This window comes from Blennius ocellaris (genome assembly GCF_963422515.1).
Source record: "Blennius ocellaris genome assembly, chromosome: 7".
In the NCBI taxonomy this organism is placed as follows: domain Eukaryota; kingdom Metazoa; phylum Chordata; class Actinopteri; order Blenniiformes; family Blenniidae; genus Blennius; species Blennius ocellaris.
In genome coordinates this window covers 1,157,513-1,176,538 of record NC_137656.1, presented here as the reverse complement: position 1 = coordinate 1,176,538, position 19,026 = coordinate 1,157,513, and the positions used below count along the sequence as shown (strand labels likewise).

Below are 19,026 nucleotides of genomic sequence, written 5' to 3'. Positions count from 1 at the left end.
AAGCTTTGCTTCAGGAAATGTTTGTGTTTCTGGGGTTGTTTTGTTTGTTTTCAAAAATGTGACATTAAAGACGTTGTATGAGCAAATGTGAACTTTGAAGAAATGTCATTAAAACCTTGACATGAATCCAGTGAGTTTTGTTCTTCAGTGTTTGTTTTTTATTCAACATGAACGAGTCGTAGTTGAACTTTTCACTCTTTTCACGCCACGCAGGAAGAACTACTGAGGAGAACTTGGTGCCACCTTGGTCTGGCGCCATGACATTAGACCAGAGTAGTTTCACATGCTGTGACGTCTACATTTTAACGGCTTTCACCAGATAACAGATACTTTGAGGTCAGTTTTGCTTTCTCTTGTATCAACTTAGGTTGTAGAACTTGTCCTGGACGACGACCAGCCGTCCTGATGGGATGTTACCGTCACTCATACCTTATCAGGAAGGTCCATGCAGGACCATTTGGACTCTAGAACATGAGACAGATCCTACACTCAGTAGAGGAAGCAGATTGATCAGTAGGTGTGTTGATTACGCAGCGCAAGTTTAGGTAGTTAGGCGCCTTTACTACATGGATAACTGTTAGACTCAAGTTTTCAAACATGAACTAGTGAACGTTGATTAATGAAGATGAGATGCATTGAGAAACTGAGTGTGCACACATGATGACAAATGGTAGATACATGTATAAATGTGTGACAATGGCCACAGTACGGTAGAAAGTGGGCCGCAAACCTTGAGGTTATTTAGGAAGGCCTCACGTCTGTTTTGTTGTGATGTTCCTCTGAGACGGGACATTAAATAGGACTGAAGGTGTAGAATATACATTTAAAGGGGTTATAGAAATAAATCCACTGTTGACGCTCCACCCTCACGCTTTCCCCACAACGACCCCCCTTACTGCTTGCTCTGAAGAAGCAAAACAAAAAAAGGGGGGTGAGAACAGAACAATAAAGGAAACTTGGATATTTAGCTGCTTCTAACTGATTGGAAGTGTTTTGATTTGCAGAACACTGCTGTACCACAACGTCTCGTTTGCTCGTGAGAGATTGAACTCCTGTCTGTTTTGTTTTTCTCTCTCACACTCATGATATGAGTGTATCAAGCTGAACTCCAACCTCCCTTCCCGTGGCGACCCCAGGGGTCAACCGAGCAACCAGTCACTGGCTGAAGCTGCTGGCTCCTGCAGGCCCCGGGACCCCAGTCTGACTCAGACAGGCCAGTGAGGGTTTATTCACTATGCATAACTTATACAGGTACACAGGTCACAGGTACACAGGTACACAGGTACACAGGTACACAGGTCATAAACATGGAAGTGATAAAATACAAACAATCACAACAGATTCTTTGAACATCATTATTTAAAGAAATAACCTTCTTCAGTCGAGATTGTCATTCACATTCATTATAGCGGAGATTGCTCAAAAGACTATATTACCCAGAATGCCCCACTCCTACTGAGCATGCTCAAAGCGACTCTATCGCTCACGTGATGTAAACACTTGCACGCTCGTGCTTACAAACTGCGCCCGTGCCTTTCAAACACACATTTAACGGGACTAACTATGTTACTCAAACACACATTTAACGGGACTAATTATGTTACTCAAACACACAACACATCAAACCTATCGTGTTAATGTCAGCCGCCAAGTGCGCTAAATAACTAAGGTCTCAAAGTGATCATGAGACTCAACAATCAGAGCTTTGTAGCGCAGGAACCGGAGTCGGAGGCAGCGTGTCGAAAGACGGTGCCAACGACGGCAGTTTTATTGACATTAAGCAGAGGGAATAAAGAATGGGAACGGAACGTGGCTCTCCACTCGGCGGCTGCTAACTAAGCTAACTAAGCTAAAAACACAACCGCCAGTGCACCAGTATAAACAGTCCCACCGGAACCCATCTACTTAACTTAGTTTCCGCGGGGGAATTATGTAAAACTCACTACAGCTTGATGATAAATGGGTTATTTTATGTGAACCTTTGCCTTTATACAGCATTTGATTTTGTTTTAATTTACAGGTTATAAGGGTTATTCTGTACAGAAGTGAGTCAAGTTTTGCATAAAGCTGACGAATATGTGGCTTCAGTGCAGCAACATTCTGTTATCACACTGCTGAACCCTAGGGGGCGAAAAATGCTCCGTTTAATAGTTGCCAGCCGCCGTAAAATACAACGAAGAAGAATAAGGAGACGGAGAAGAAGAAGAAGAAGAAGAAAAAGTTGCGGGGGGAGAAGGAGAAGTAGAAGGAGAAGAAGAAGGAGGAGAAGAAGAACAAAGAAGGAGAAGCAGCAGCTGTGGAGGCGGTTTGAAGCTCCACAGTTTCCTCGTAGTGTTGTCGAGTCTCCCGGAGGAAATATTTCATCTCCTGCAGCAACAATGAGTTCAGTTCAGGCTTTGAGAGAGTTTATCAACGAGCGACTCGCTGCTGCTGCTGGAGAAATATTCACCGTGTTTCAACAAACTATCGTCCAGTACGAGGAGGAGATTGTCCGGCAACGCAAACGTCTTCAACTCAGCGGGAAACCTGGAATCGTGTTCCACAGAACAGGTATGGAAACGTGAGAATGAACACGTGATGTGGCTGCTGGAGGATCGTTACGTTTGTTTTGAAGCTCGCAGACAGAAACGAGGCTGCAGCTGCAATTCTGGTTCACAGTGAAACAACAGGAGTGACTTTAAAGCAGAAACTTTCAAGGTTAAACGGAGAATCTGTCTGAGAAACGAAACAAACGGTGTTTGTGTTGTTTGCCAGTGGAGGAAGTGACTTATTGACACTCAGTCTGAGCTAACATGACTGGTTTGTGCTGCTTCGTGTTTAGAATGGAGACATTACGGTGACTCTCTAATAACAATAATAATAAAGGAGACATTACGGTGACTCTCTAATAACAATAACAATAAAGGAGACATTACGGTGACTCTCTAATAACAATAATAATAATGGAGACATTACAGTGACTCTCTAATAACAATAATAATAATGGAGACATTACGGTGACTCCAGTAATAAACTGTGGTCAAACCAGCCCGCAGTTTCAAAAAAGTAGTCAAGTGAGCTGTGCGGCTGTCGGCTTCTGTGAAGAATCAACGATGCAGTGTACTATTTCCGCCAACTGATTTCAAAATAAAAGCTGCAATCACCTCCCCTGGAATGGTTGTCAATTTAGATAAAGGATGATTTGTTCAATCCACAAACTACTTATATAAGGTTCTGAAATATCAAATATTCTTTTCACTGATGATGCGTTCAAGTGTTGCTGGAAAAAAATCCTAGTTGTGAACCAGGTCAAACTGGAAAATTCCCACCAACATTTCAGAAGTCGGAGAAGTTAATGATGCATCCACACTTTGTTCTCCTCTTATTTTTCAAAGCACACAGCGACTGTCACACTCTGGCTTTCTGAATGTTTGTATTTCAAACGCAGCCTGTCCCGTCTCGTCCATCCATCACTGTAAAACACTCGCCTCCATCACACCAGTGACTTTTGTCTGCTTTCCCTCCAGAGAGTCCACAGCGACACGCTGGTCAGCAGAAGACGAGCTCCAGTCTGCAGCAGGAGGAACATGAAGCTCCAGCCATTAAAGAGGAGGAGGGTCTGGTGGAGGACACCGTCACTGATGGTGGACGTGACGATTCCCTGGACTCCGTGAGAGACTGGACCAGCCAGAGACTCACTGCTGCTGCTGTGGAAATATTCACCCTGTTTCAACCCACCATGGTCCAGTACGAGGAGGAGATTCTCCATCAACACAAACTTCTGGAACTCATTTGGACGCCTCAGATCAAGCTGCACAGAACAGGTGTGTCAGAGTGTGAATGAACACATGAATGTGGCTGGTGGAGGACCTCCATCATTAGGACTGTTTGATTTATCCACCACAGACTGAAGCCGGATTTGTGTCTCTTGTGTTTTTAGCATCTTTCATCACCTTCATTCACCAAACACACTCGGTCTTCTTCTCCACTCTCTGCTTCAGCTCAACCCCACAGCGCCCCCTCTGGTGCGGGAGTGTAATCACAGCAACGGCACAGCATTACGCTTTAGTGAACACATGAGCTCGTTTCCCCAAAGAAACCTTCCTTCTGAACTCTACTGTCTTTAGTAGCCAGAACTTTCACAATGTCCGTCACTGTATAAAATGTATGTTCACCTCTATATTAGTTTCACAGCGTTTCTGTAATGATTGTAAACAATCTTACTGTGTGTGAATGCAACCAACATAATATAGCAATAACGAGCTTAAAGGGCCCAGATTCTGGAGGTTTTCAACAATTTCTCGTAGTTGACAGGAGTCCAACTACATTGTTTTGTTTTTAAAGCTGGAAGAAGTAGAAGTAATGTAACTAACCTGTAATCTGCTACTATTTTGTCCCTCCAGAGCTCCGACAGCATCATGACTGTGGGGAGGAGCAGCTCTTTAAACAGGAAACAGACTCCTGTGGAGAACAACCAGAACCAGAACCTCCACAGATCAAAGAGGAACCAGAACCTCCTCAGATCAAAGAGGAACCAGAACCTCCTCAGATCAAAGAGGAACCAGAACCTGCACACATCAAAGAGGAACCAGAACCTCCACACATCAAAGAGGAATCAGAAGAACCAGAACCTCCACAGATCAAAGAGGAATCAGAAGAACCAGAACGTCCACAGATCAAAGAAGAACCAGAACCTCCTCAGATGAAAGAGAAACCAGAAGAACCAGAACCTCCTCAGATCAAAGAGTACCCAGAAGAAGCAGAACCTCCTCAGATTGAGGAGCAGCAGGAACTCTGTAGCAGCCAGGAGGGAGAGCAGCTTCTACTGAAGGTTGAAGGTGGTTCCTTCAGGGTTCCTTCTATTGATGAGCAAAGTTCCCTGAGTGAACCAGAAGAAGAACCGGACTCTGAGCAGCTCCTCTCTCATGACTCTGAAGTCCACCATGTGACTAAACATCTGGACTCGGAACCAACTAGAAATGTAGAACTGAAGAAACTCATCATAGTTCTTGGTGACCGTGTGGACGAGGTTCCTGAGTCAGAGAACCAGGCTGAAGGTGAAAAGCTTCTTTGTGAGGAAACATCTGGTGAAGTTGTCTGTAAGAAACGTAAATTAAGTCAGAACTTAAGAACCGACGCTGATGAGAAGAAAATACTTTGTGAAACATGTGGGAAAAGTTTCAGCCGACAGAGTAATATGTTGGTCCACATGAGAATTCACAAAGGTGAGAAGCCGTACTCTTGTGATGAATGTGGGAAAAGTTTCATACACAACAGGACTTTGTTGCGTCACAAGAGAACCCACACAGGTGAGAAGCTGTACTCTTGTGAAACATGTGGAAAAAGTTTCAGACAGAGCAAGACTTTGTTGCTTCACAAGAGAACCCACACAGGTGAGAAGCTGTACTCTTGTGAAACATGTGGAAAAAGTTTCAGTCGGGGCGATACTTTGTTGCGTCACAAAAGAACCCACACAGGTGAGAAGCCGTACTCTTGTGAAATATGTGGGAAAAGTTTCAGACAGAGCAGGACTTTGTTGCGTCATAAGAGAACCCACACAGGTGAGAAGCCGTACTCTTGTGAAACATGTGGTAAACGTTTCAGCCAACGCAAGTATATGTCAAGGCATATCAAAACTCACACAGATGAGAAGCCATACCCTTGTGATGTATGTGGGAAAAGTTTCAGCCAACAGAGGTATAGGTTGGTCCACATGAGAATTCACAGAGATAAGAAGCCGTATTCTCGTGAAACATGTGGAAAAAGTTTCAGACAGAGCAGGGCTTTGTTGCTTCGCAAGAGAACCCACACAGGTGAGAAGCCGTATCCTTGTAAAACGTGTGGAAAAAGTTTCAGCAATCAGAGTAATTTGTTGCGTCACAAGAGAACCCACACAGGTGAGAAGACATATCCTTGTAAAACGTGTGGAAAAAGTTTCAGCCATCAGAGTAATTTGTTGCGTCACAAGAGAACCCACACAGGTGAGAAGCCATATCCTTGTAAAACATGTGGAAAAAGTTTCAGCTTTCAGAGTAACTTTTTGCGTCACAAGATAACCCACACAGGTGAGAAGCCGTTCTCTTGCGATACATGTGAGAAAAGTTTTAGTCGGCACTGTCATTTGTTGGTTCACAAGAGAACCCACACAGATGAGAAGCCATATTCTTGTGAAATATGTGGGAAATGTTTCAGTCTCCGCAGTACTTTGCTGGCTCACAAGAGAACCCACACAGGTGAGAAGCCATACGCTTGTGACACATGTGGGAAAAGTTTCAGCCAAAAGAGTAATATGTTGGTTCACAAGCGAACCCACACAGGTGAGAAGCCGTAATCTTGTGACACATGCGGGACAGACTTCCTCGCCGTCGTTCGTTGCTGCACCACATTAAAAGTGTCAAAGAGACGACGTCATGAACGACTCCACGGGAGGCCTCATTCAGGAAGTCCAGCTTGAGCCCAAAATCACAAGGTCTCATCCAGTTGAAAGGAAAAGTTGCTGCTTTGAACTCTGTTCAAACTTTGCTTCAGGAAATGTTTGTGTTTCTGAGGTTGTTTTGTTTGTTTTGAAAAATGTGACATTAATACGTTGATACGTTGTTTGTTTGAGGAATGAGTTTATTAAGCCCGTTTGTTTGAGGAATGTAATCAGAGGTTTCGGACGACACCCACACAGGTTAGAAGCCGCAATCTTGTGACGTGTTTCCACATGTCCAAACCTCTGGAATGCCCCCCCCCCCCCCCCCTCTCTCTCTGTTAGACAAGCACTCTCACTGTCCATTTTTAAAACTCTTCTTAAAACCCATTTTTATTCTTTGGCCTTTACCTCAGCGTGAGACTCTGCTCTGAGACTCTTCGTTTTTTTTTTTTTAATTGTTTTAACTTTTTATGTTTTGTTCATTGTTCTACCATCTCATTGTTTTTATTGCTTTAACTTTTTTATTGTTTTTATGTTTTTATGTTGCCTCTTATATTTTTATTTCAATGTACAGCACTTTGTCTCAGCTACGGCTGCTTAAAGCGCTTTATAAATAAAGTTGAGTTGAGTTGAGTTGAGACAGTATTAATTGTGAACTGGTGAATTCCTTCTTTTCTCAATTCAGCCTCCAGAGCTGTTCTTTCTTCATTATACCTCGGACAATTTAATAAAAGATGTAAAGTGGCTCTTCAGGACGACATTGTCCACATCACCCTGTCTGGTGTTTCCCTCTGAAGTGTCCTTGTTCTGTTTGAATTCTGTTATCACACTCCTGAACCCTAGGGGGCGATAATGCTGCGTTTAATAGTTGCCAGCCGCCGTAAAATACAACGAAGAAGAAGGAGACGGAGACGACGAAGAAGAAGGAGAAGAATAAAGAAGAGAAGCAGCAGCTCTGGAGGCGGTTTGAAGCTCCACAGTTTCCTCGTAGTGTTGTCGAGTCTCCCGGAGGAAATATTTCATCTCCTGCAGCAACAATGAGTTCAGTTCAGGCTTTGAGAGAGTTTATCAACGAGCGACTCGCTGCTGCTGCTGGAGAAATATTCACCGTGTTTCAACAAACTATCGTCCAGTACGAGGAGGAGATTGTCCGGCAACAAAAACGTCTTCAACTCAGCGGGAAACCTGGAATCGTGTTCCACAGAACAGGTATGGAAACGTGAGAATGAACACGTGATGTGGCTGCTGGAGGATCGTTACGTTTGTTTTGAAGCTCGCAGACAGAAACGAGGCTGCAGCTGCAGTTCTGGTTCACAGTGAAACAACAGGAGTGACTTTAAAGCAGAAAGTTTCGGGGTTAAACGGAGAATCTGTCTGAGAAACGAAGCGAACGGTGTTTGTGTTGTTTGCCAGTGGAGGAAGTGACTTATTGACACTCAGTCTGAGCTAACATGCTAACATGACTGGTTTGTGCTGCTTCGTGTTTAGAATGGAGACATTACGGTGACTCTCTAATAACAATAATAATAAAGGAGACATTATGGTGACTCTCTAATAACAATAATAATAATGGAGACATTACGGTGACTCTCTAATAACAATAATAATAAAGGAGACATTATGGTGACTCTCTAATAACAATAATAATAATGGAGACATTACGGTGACTCTCTAATAACAATAATAATAAAGGAGACATTACGGTGACTCTCTAATAATAATAAAGGAGACATTACGGTGACTCCAGTAATAAACTGTGGTCAAACCAGCCCGCAGTTTCAAAAAAGTAGTCAAGTGAGCCCTGCGGCTGTCGGCTTCTGTGAAGAATCAACGATGCAGTGTACTATTTCCGCCAACTGATTTCCAAATAAAAGCTGCAATCACCTCCCCTGGAATGGTTGTCAGTTTAGATAAAGGATGATTTGTTCAATCTAAAAACTACTTATATAAGGTTCTGAATTGATTTTTATTTTGTATAGAAGGCAGGCTTATTTCAGACATGGACAAAAATGTGATTATTGAAATCTATAACAACAAAATCAAATACATTTAAATAGATGCACACAAAACATAGAGCAAAGCAAAGCCAAATGTAAGTAATTAAATAAAAAAGCCGAATGAGAAACGTAGATGGACTAAAGGTTAATTTAATTAGAGTTTGTGTGGAATATCAAATATTCTTTTCACTGATGATGCGTTCAAGTGTTGCTGGAAAAAACCCAGTGTGAACCAGGTCAAACTGGAAACTTCCCACCAACATTTCAGAAGTCGGAGAAGTTAATGATGCATCCACACTTTGTTCTCCTCTTATTTTTCAAAGCACACGGCGACTGTCACACTCTGGCTTTCTGAATGTTTGTATTTCAAACGCAGCCTGTCCCGTCTCGTCCATCCATCACTGTAAAACACTCGCCTCCATCACACCAGTGACTTTTGTCTGCTTTCCCTCCAGAGAGTCCACAGCGACACGCTGGTCAGCAGAAGACGAGCTCCAGTCTGCAGCAGGAGGAACATGAAGCTCCAGCCATTAAAGAGGAGGAGGGTCTGGTGGAGGACACCGTCACTGATGGTGAACGTGACGATTCCCTGGACTCCGTGAGAGACTGGACCAGCCAGAGACTCACTGCTGCTGCTGTGGAAATATTCACCCTGTTTCAACCCACCATGGTCCAGTACGAGGAGGAGATTCTCCATCAACACAAACTTCTGGAACTCATTTGGACGCCTCAGATCAAGCTGCACAGAACAGGTGTGTCAGAGTGTGAATGAACACATGAATGTGGCTGGTGGAGGACCTCCATCATTAGGACTGTTTGATTTATCCACCACAGACTGAAGCCGGATTTGTGTCTCTTGTGTTTTTAGCATCTTTCAACACCTTCATTCACCAAACACACTCGGTCTTCTTCTCCACTCTCTGCTTCAGCTCAACCCCACAGCGCCCCCTCTGGTGCGGGAGTGTAATCACAGCAACGGCACAGCATTACGCTTTAGTGAACACATGAGCTCGTTTCCCCAAAGAAACCTTCCTTCTGAACTCTACTGTCTTTAGTAGCCAGAGCTTTAACAATGTCCGTCACTGTAAAAAAAGTATGTTCACCTCTATATTAGTTTCACAGCGTTTCTGTAATGATTGTAAACAATCTTACTGTGTGTGAATGCAACCAACATAATATAGCAATAACGAGCTTAAAGGGCCCAGATTCTAGAGGTTTTCAACAATTTCTCGTAGTTGACAGGAGTCCAACTACATTGTTTTGTTTTTAAAGCTGGAAGAAGTAGAAGTAATGTAACTAACCTGTAATCTGCTACTATTTTGTCCCTCCAGAGCTCCGACAGCATCATGACTGTGGGGAGGAGCAGCTCTTTAAACAGGAAACAGACTCCTGTGGAGAACAGCAAGAACCAGAACTTCCTCAGATCAAAGAGGAACCAGAACCTCCTCAGATCAAAGAGGAACCAGAATCTCCACAGATCAAAGAGGAACCAGAAGAACCAGAACCTCCTCAGATCAAAGAGGAACCAGAACCTCCACAGATCAAAGAGGAACCAGAAACCCCACAGATCAAAGAGGAACCAGAAGAACCAGAACCTCCTCAGATCAAAGAGGAACCAGAACCTGCACAGATCAAAGAGGAACAAGAAGAACCAGAAACACCACAGATCAAAGAGGAACCAGAAGAACCAGAACCTCCTCAGATCAAAGAGGAACCAGAAGCACCAGAAACCCCACAGATCAAAGAGGAACCAGAACTCAGCCAACAGAGTTATATGTTGGTCCACATGAGAATTCACAGAGGTGAGAAGCCGTACTCTTGTGATGTATCTGGAAGAAGTTTCAGTCAGGGCTGTGCTTTGTTAGTTCACAAGAGAACCCACACAGGTGAGAAGTCGTATTCTTGTGAAATATGTGGGAAAAGTTTCAGTCAGGGCATTACTTTGTTGGTTCACAAGAGAACCCACACAGGTGAGATGCCGTATTCTTGTGAAACATGTGGAAAAAGTTTCAGACAAAAGAGTCATTTGTTGGCTCACATGAGAACCCACACAGCTGAGAAGCCATATTCTTGTGAAATATGTGGGAAAAGTTTCAGTCAGAGCAGTTCTTTTTTGGTTCACAAGAGAACCCACACAGGTGAGAAGCCGTATTCTTGTGAAACATGTGGAAAAAGTTTTAGACGTCAGAGTCATTTCTTGGTTCACAAGAGAACACACACAGGTGAGAAGCCGTACCGTTGTGAAACATGTGGGAAAAGTTTCAGTCGGAGTGATACTTTGTTGTATCACAAGAGAACCCACACAGGTGAGAGGCCGTATCCTTGTGAAACATGTGGAAAAAGTTTCAGACATAACAGTCATTTGTTGTTTCACAAGAGAACCCACACAGGTGAGAAGCCGTACTCTTGTGAAACATGTGGAAAAAGTTTCAGTCGGCGCTGTGCTTTGTTGATTCACAAGAGAACCCACACAGGTGAGAAGCCATATCCTTGTAAAACAAAAAGTTTCAGCTTTCAGAGTAATTTGTTGGTTCACAAGAGAACCCACACAGGTGAGAAGTCGTAATCTTGTGACACATGCGGGACAGACTTCCTCGCCGTCGTTCGTTGCTGCACCACATTCAAAGTGTCAAAGAGACGACGTCATGAACGACTCCACGGGAGGCCTCATTCAGGAAGTCCAGCTTGAGCCCAAAATCACAAGGTCTCATCCAGTTGAAAGGAACGTTGCTGCTTTGAACTGTGTTCAAACTTTGCTTCAGGAAATGTTTGCGTTTCTGGGGTTGTTTAGTTTGTTTTTTTTGAAAAATGTGACATTAAAGACGTTGTATGAGCAAATGTGAACTTTGAAGAAATGTCATTAAAACGTTGACATGAATCCAGGGAGTTTTGTTCTTCAGTGTTTGTTTTTTATTCAACATGAACGAGTCGTAGTTGAACTTTTCACTCTTTTCACGCCACGCAGGAAGAACTACTGAGGAGAACTTGGTGCCACCTTGGTCTGGCGCCATGACATTAGACCAGAGTAGTTTCACATGCTGTGACGTCTACATTTTAACGGCTTTCACCAGATAACAGATACTTTGAGGTCAGTTTTGCTTTCTCTTGTATCAACTTAGGTTGTAGAACTTGTCCTGGACGACGACCAGCCGTCCTGATGGGATGTTACCGTCACTCATACCTTATCAGGAAGGTCCATGCAGGACCATTTGGACTCTAGAACATGAGACAGATCCTACACTCAGTAGAGGAAGCAGATTGATCAGTAGGTGTGTTGATTACGCAGCGCAAGTTTAGGTAGTTAGGCGCCTTTACTACATGGATAACTGTTAGACTCAAGTTTTCAAACATAAACTAGTGAACGTTGATTAATGAACATGAGATGCATTGAGAAACTGAGTGTGCACACGTGATGACAAATGGTAGATACGTGTATAAATGTGTGACAATGGTCACAGTACGGTAGAAAGTGGGCCGCAAACCTTGAGGTTATTTAGGAAGGCCTCAGGTCTGTTTTGTTGTGATGTTCCTCTGAGACGGGACATTAAATAGGACTGAAGGTGTAGAATATACGTTTAAAGGGGTTATAGAAATAAATCCACTGTTGACGCTCCACCCTCACGCTTTCCCCACAAGGACACCTCCCATCCCACTTGCTCATAAGAAGTAAAAAAAAAAAAAGGGGGGTGAGAACAGAACAATAAAGGAAACTTGGATATTTAGCTGCTTCTAACTGATTGGAAGTGTTTTGATTTGCATAACGCTGCTGTACCACAACGTCTCGTTTGCTCGCGAGAGATTGAACTCCTGTGTGTTTTGTTTCTCTCTCTCACACTCATGATATGAGTGTATCAAGCTGAACTCCAACCTCCCTTCCCGTGGCGACCCCAGGGGTAAACCGAGCAACCAGTCACTGGCTGAAGCTGCTGGCTCCTGCAGGCCCCGGGACCCCAGTCTGACTCAGACAGGCCAGTGAGGGTTTATTCACTATGCATAACTTACACAGGTACACAGGTACACAGGTCATAAACATGGAAGTGATAAAACACAAACAATCACAACAGATTCTTTGAACATCATTATTTAATGAAATAACCTTCTTCAGTCGAGATTGTCATTCACATTCATTATAGCGGAGATTGCTCAAAAGACTACATTACCCAGAATGACCCACTCCTACTGAGCATGCTCAAAGCGACACTATAACTCACGTGATGTAAACACTTGCACGCTCGTGCTCACAAACTACGCCCGTGCCTTTCAAACACACATTTAACGGGACTAACTATGTTACTCAAACACACAACACATCAAACCTATCGTGTTAATGTCAGCCGCCAAGTTAGCTAAACAACTAAGGTCTCAAAGTGATCATGAGACTCAACAATCAGAGCTTTGTAGCGCAGGAACCGGAGTCGGAGGCGGCGTGTCGAAAGACGGTGCCAACGACGGCAGTTTTATTGACATTAAGCAGAGGGAATAAAGAATGGGAACGGAACGTGGCTCTCCACTCGGCGGCTGCTAACTAAGCTAACTAAGCTAAAAACACAACCACCAGTGCACCAGTATAAACAGTCCCACCGCAACCCATGTACGTAACTTATGTTCCGCTGATGAATTATGTAAAACTCACTACAGCTTGATGATAAATAGGTTGTTTTATGTGAACCTTTGCCTTTATACTGCATTTGATTTTGTTTTATTTTACAGGTAATAAGAGTTATTCTGTACATAAGTGAGTCAAGTTTTGCATAAAGCTGACGAATATGTGGCTTCAGTGCAGCAACATTCTGTTATCACACTGCTGAACCCTAGGGGGCGATAATGCTCCGTTTAATAGTTGGCAGCCGCCGTAAAATACAACGAAGAAGAAGAAGGAGCCGGAGAAGGAGAAGAAGAAGAAGAAGAAGAAAAAGTTGCGGGAGGAGAAGGAGAAGGAGAAGAAGAAGAAGAAGAATGAGAAGAAGGATGAGAAGAAGGAGGAGAATAAAGAAGAGAAGCAGCAGCTGTGGAGGCGGTTTGAAGCTCCACAGTTTCCTCGTAGTGTTGTCGAGTCTCCCGGAGGAAATATTTCATCTCCTGCAGCAACAATGAGTTCAGTTCAGGCTTTGAGAGAGTTTATCAACGAGCGACTCGCTGCTGCTGCTGGAGAAATATTCACCGTGTTTCAACAAACTATCGTCCAGTACGAGGAGGAGATTGTCCGGCAACGCAAACTTCTTCAACTCAGCGGGAAACCTGGAATCGTGTTCCACAGAACAGGTATGGAAACGTGAGAATGAACACGTGATGTGGCTGCTGGAGGATCGTTACGTTTGTTTTGAAGCTCGCAGACAGAAACGAGGCTGCAGCTGCAGTTCTGGTTCACAGTGAAACAACAGGAGTGACTTTAAAGCAGAAAGTTTCGGGGTTAAACGGAGAATCTGTCTGAGAAACGAAGCGAACGGTGTTTGTGTTGTTTGCCAGTGGAGGAAGTGACTTATTGACACTCAGTCTGAGCTAACATGCTAACATGACTGGTTTGTGCTGCTTCGTGTTTACAATGGAGACATTAAGGTGCCTCTCTAATAACAATAATAATAAAGGAGACATTACGGTGACTCTCTAATAACAATAATCATAAAGGAGACATTACGGTGACTCTCTAATAACAATGATAATAAAGGAGACATTACGGTGACTCTCTAATAACAATAATAATAATGGAGACATTACGGTGACTCTCTAATAACAATAATAATAATGGAGACATTACGGTGACTCTCTAATAATAATAATGGAGACATTACAGTGACTCCAGTAATAAACTGTGGTCAAACCAGCCCGCAGTTTCAAAAAAGTAGTCAAGTGAGCTGTGCGGCTGTCGGCTTCTGTGAAGAATCAACGATGCAGCGTACTATTTCCGCCAACTGATTTCAAAATAAAAGCTGCAATCACCTCCCCTGGAATGGTTGTCAGTTTAGATAAAGAATGATTTATTCAATCTAGAAACTACTTATATAAGGTTCTGAATTGATTTTTATTTTGTATAGAAGGCAGGCTTATTTCAGACATGGACAAAAATGTGATTATTCAAATCTATAACAACAAAATCAAATACATTTAAATAGATGCACACAAAACATAGAGCAAAGCAAAGCCAAATGTAAGTAATTAAATAAAAAAGCCGAATGAGAAACGTAGATGGACTAAAGGTTAATTTAATTAGAGTTTGTGTGCAATATCAAATATTTTTTTCACTGATGATGCGTTCAAGTGTTGCTGGAAAAAAATCCTAGTTGTGAACCAGGTCAAACTGGAAACTTCCCACCAACATTTCAGAAGTGGGAGAAGTTAATGATGCATCCACACTTTGTTCTCCTCTTATTTTTCAAAGCACACGGCGACTGTCACACTCTGGCTTTCTGAATGTTTGTATTTCAAACGCAGCCTGTCCCGTCTCGTCCATCCATCACTGTAAAACACTCGCCTCCATCACACCAGTGACTTTTGTCTGCTTTCCCTCCAGAGAGTCCACAGCGACACGCTGGTCAGCAGAAGACGAGCTCCAGTCTGCAGCAGGAGGAACATGAAGCTCCAGCCATTAAAGAGGAGGAGGGTCTGGTGGAGGACACCGTCACTGATGGTGGACGTGACGATTCCCTGGACTCCGTGAGAGACTGGACCAGCCAGAGACTCACTGCTGCTGCTGTGGAAATATTCACCCTGTTTCAACCCACCATGGTCCAGTACGAGGAGGAGATTCTCCATCAACACAAACTTCTGGAACTCATTTGGACGCCTCAGATCAAGCTGCACAGAACAGGTGTGTCAGAGTGTGAATGAACACATGAATGTGGCTGGTGGAGGACCTCCATCATTAGGACTGTTTGATTTATCCACCACAGACTGAAGCCGGATTTGTGTCTCTTGTGTTTTTAGCATCTTTCATCACCTTCATTCACCAAACACACTCGGTCTTCTTCTCCACTCTCTGCTTCAGCTCAACCCCACAGCGCCCCCTCTGGTGCGGGAGTGTAATCACAGCAACGGCACAGCATTACGCTTTAGTGAACACATGAGCTCGTTTCCCCAAAGAAACCTTCCTTCTGAACTCTACTGTCTTTAGTAGCCAGAACTTTCACAATGTCCGTCACTGTATAAAATGTATGTTCACCTCTATATTAGTTTCACAGCGTTTCTGTAATGATTGTAAACAATCTTACTGTGTGTGAATGCAACCAACATAATATAGCAATAACGAGCTTAAAGGGCCCAGATTCTGGAGGTTTTCAACAATTTCTCGTAGTTGACAGGAGTTCAACTACATTGTTTTGTTTTTAAAGCTGGAAGAAGTAGAAGTAATGTAACTAACCTGTAATCTGCTACTATTTTGTCCCTCCAGAGCTCCGACAGCATCATGACTGTGGGGAGGAGCAGCTCTTTAAACAGGAAACAGACTCCTGTGGAGAACAACCAGAACCAGAACCTCCTCAGATCAAAGAGGAACCAGAACCTCCACAGATCAAAGAGGAACCAGAACATGCACACATCAAAGAGGAACCAGAACCTCCACACATCAAAGAGGAATCAGAAGAACCAGAACCTCCACAGATCAAAGAAGAACCAGAACCTCCTCAGATGAAAGAGAAACCAGAAGAACCAGAACCTCCTCAGATCAAAGAGGAATCAGAAGAACCAGAACCTCCACAGATCAAAGAAGAACCAGAACCTCCTCAGATGAAAGAGAAACCAGAAGAACCAGAACCTCCTCAGATTGAGGAGCAGCAGGAACTCGGTAGCAGCCAGGAGGGAGAGCAGCTTCTACTGAAGGTTGAAGGTGGTCCCTTCAGGGTTCCTTCTATTGAGGAGCAAAGTTCCCTGAGTGAACCAGAAGAAGAACCGGACTCTGAGCAGCTCCTCCCTCATGACTCTGAAGTCCACCATGTGACTAAACATCTGGACTCGGAACAAACTAGAAATGTAGAGCTGAAGAAACTCATCATAGTTCTTGGTGACCGTGTGGACGAGGTTCCTGAGTCAGAGAACCAGGCTGAAGGTGAAAAGCTTCTTTGTGAGGAAACATCTGGTGAAATTGTCTGTAAGAAACGTAAATTAAGTCAGAACTTAAGAACCGATGCTGATGAGAAGAAAATACTCTGTGGGAAAAGTTTCAGCCGACAGAGTAATATGTTGGTCCACATGAGAATTCACACAGGTGAGAAGCCGTACTCTTGTGATGCATGTAGAAAAAATTTCAGCCAACGCAGATATATGTTGACGCATATGAAAACTCACACAGATGAGAAGCCGTTCTCTTGTGATGAATGTGGGAAAAGTGTCATACACAACAGGACTTTGTTGCGTCACAAGAGAACCCACACAGGTGAGAAGCCGTTCTCTTGTGATCAATGTGGGAAAAGTTTCATACACAACAGGGCTTTGTTGCTTCACAAGAGAACCCACACAGGTGAGAAGCTGTACTCTTGTGAAACATGTGGGAAAAGTTTCAGTCGGGGCGATACTTTGTTGCGTCACAAAAGAACCCACACAGGTGAGAAGCCATATTCTTGTGAAATATGTGGGAAAAGTTTCAGACAGAGCAAGACTTTGTTGCTTCACAAGAAAACCCACACAGGTGAGAAGCTGTACTCTTGTGAAACATGTGGAAAAAGTTTCAGTCGGGGCGATACTTTGTTGCGTCACAAAATAACCCACACAGATGAGAAGCCGTACTCTTGTGAAACATGTGGGAAAAGTTTCAGACAGAGCAGGACTTTGTTGCGTCATAAAATAACCCACACAGATGAGAAGCCGTACTCTTGTGAAACATGTGGGAAAAGTTTCAGACAGAGCAGGACTTTGTTGCGTCATAAAAGAACTCACACAGGTGAGAAGCCGTACTCTTGTGAAACGTGGTAAACGTTTCAGCCAACGCAAGTATATGTTGAGGCATATCAAAACTCACACAGATGAGAAGCCATACCCTTGTGATGTATGTGGGAAAAGTTTCAAACAACAGAGGTATAGGTTGGTCCACATGAGAATTCACAGAGATAAGAAGCCGTATTCTCGTGAAACATGTGGAAAAAGTTTCAGACAGAGCAGGGCTTTGTTGCTTCGCAAGAGAACCCACACAGGTGAGAAGCCGTATCCTTGTAAAACGTGTGGAAAAAGTTTCAGCCATCAGAGTAATTTGTTGCGTCACAAGAGAACCCACACAGGTGAGAAGCCGTATCCTTGTAAAACGTGTGGAAAAAGTTTCAGCCATCAGAGTAATTTGTTGCGTCACAAGAGAACCCACACAGGTGAGAAGACGTATCCTTGTAAAACGTGTGGAAAAAGTTTCAGCCATCAGAGTAATTTGTTGCGTCACAAGAGAACCCACACAGGTGAGAAGCCATATCCTTGTAAAACGTGGAAAAAGTTTCAGCTTTCAGAGTAACTTTTTGCGTCACAAGATAACCCACACAGGTGAGAAGCCGTTCTCTTGCGATACATGTGAGAAAAGTTTTAGTCGGCGCTGTCATTTGTTGGTTCACAAGAGAACCCACACAGATGAGAAGCCATATTCTTGTGAAATATGTGGGAAATGTTTCAGTCTCCGCAGTACTTTGCTGGCTCACAAGAGAACCCACACAGGTGAGAAGCCATACGCTTGTGACACATGTGGGAAAAGTTTCAGTCAGAGAGTTAATTTGTTGCATCACAAGAGGACCCACACAGGTGAGAAGCCGTAATCTTGTGACACATGCGGGACAGACTTCCTCGCCGTCGTTCGTTGCTGCACCACATTCAAAGTGTCAAAGAGACGACGTCATGAACGACTCCACGGGAGGCCTCATTCAGGAAGTCCAGCTTGAGCCCAAAATCACAAGGTCTCGTCCAGTTGAAAGGAAACGTTGCTGCTTTGAACTCTGTTCAAACTTTGCTTCAGGAAATGTTTGTGTTTCTGAGGTTGTTTTGTTTGTTTTGAAAAATGTGACATTAAATACGTTGATACGTTGTTTGTTTGAGGAATGAGTTTATTAAGCCCGTTTGTTTGAGGAATGTAATCAGAGGTTTCGGACGACACCCACACAGGTTAGAAGCCGCAATCTTGTGACACGTGTTTCCACATGTCCTAACCTCTGGAATGCCCCCCCCCCCCCCCCCCCCCCTCCCTGTTAGACAAGCCTGTCTAACAGGACTGTCCATTTTTAAAACTCGTCTTAAAACCCATTTTTATTCTTTGGCCTTTACCTCAGCGTGAGACTCTGCTCTGAGACTCTTCGTTTTTATTTTTTTATTGTTTTAACTTTTTATGTTTTGTTAATTGTTTTACCATCTGATTGTTTTTATTGCTTTAACTTTTTTATTGTTTTAATGTTTTTATGTTGCCTCTTATATTTTTATTTCAATGTACAGCACTTTGTCTCAGCTACGGCTGCTTAAAGCGCTTTATAAATAAAGTTGAGTTGAGTTGAGTTGAGACACTATTAATTGTGAACTGGTGAATTCCTTCTTTTCTCAATTCAGCCTCCAGAACTGTTCTTTCTTCATTATACCTCGGACAATTTAATAAAAGATGTAAAGTGGCTCTTCAGGACGACATTGTCCACATCACCCTGTCTGGTGTTTCCCTCTGAAGTGTCCTTGTTGTGTTTGAATTCTGTT

At 43.4% G+C, this 19,026-nt stretch overlaps 2 protein-coding genes across 2 annotated transcripts; both read left to right on the top strand.

The window, feature by feature from the left end:
* Positions 1-2,307: 2,307 nt before the first annotated feature.
* Positions 2,308-7,278, top strand: LOC308132727 (uncharacterized protein; the record flags this gene model as incomplete). Its single annotated transcript, XM_080499908.1, has 4 exons — positions 2,308-2,550; positions 3,507-3,803; positions 4,383-4,442; positions 7,238-7,278. The coding sequence occupies exons 1-4, from the start codon at positions 2,379-2,381 to the stop codon at positions 7,276-7,278; spliced, it is 570 nt and encodes a 189-aa protein (XP_080356034.1). The 5' UTR covers positions 2,308-2,378.
* Positions 7,279-7,361: 83 nt separating this feature from the next.
* LOC308132726 (uncharacterized protein) lies at positions 7,362-18,441 on the top strand. Its single transcript, XM_080499907.1, has 6 exons — positions 7,362-7,603; positions 8,847-9,143; positions 9,723-10,015; positions 13,260-13,653; positions 14,900-15,196; positions 15,776-18,441. Exons 1-6 carry the CDS (start codon positions 7,432-7,434, stop codon positions 17,290-17,292), a joined length of 2,970 nt encoding a protein of 989 aa, XP_080356033.1. The 5' UTR covers positions 7,362-7,431; the 3' UTR covers positions 17,293-18,441.
* The last annotated feature ends 585 nt before the right edge of the window (positions 18,442-19,026 follow it).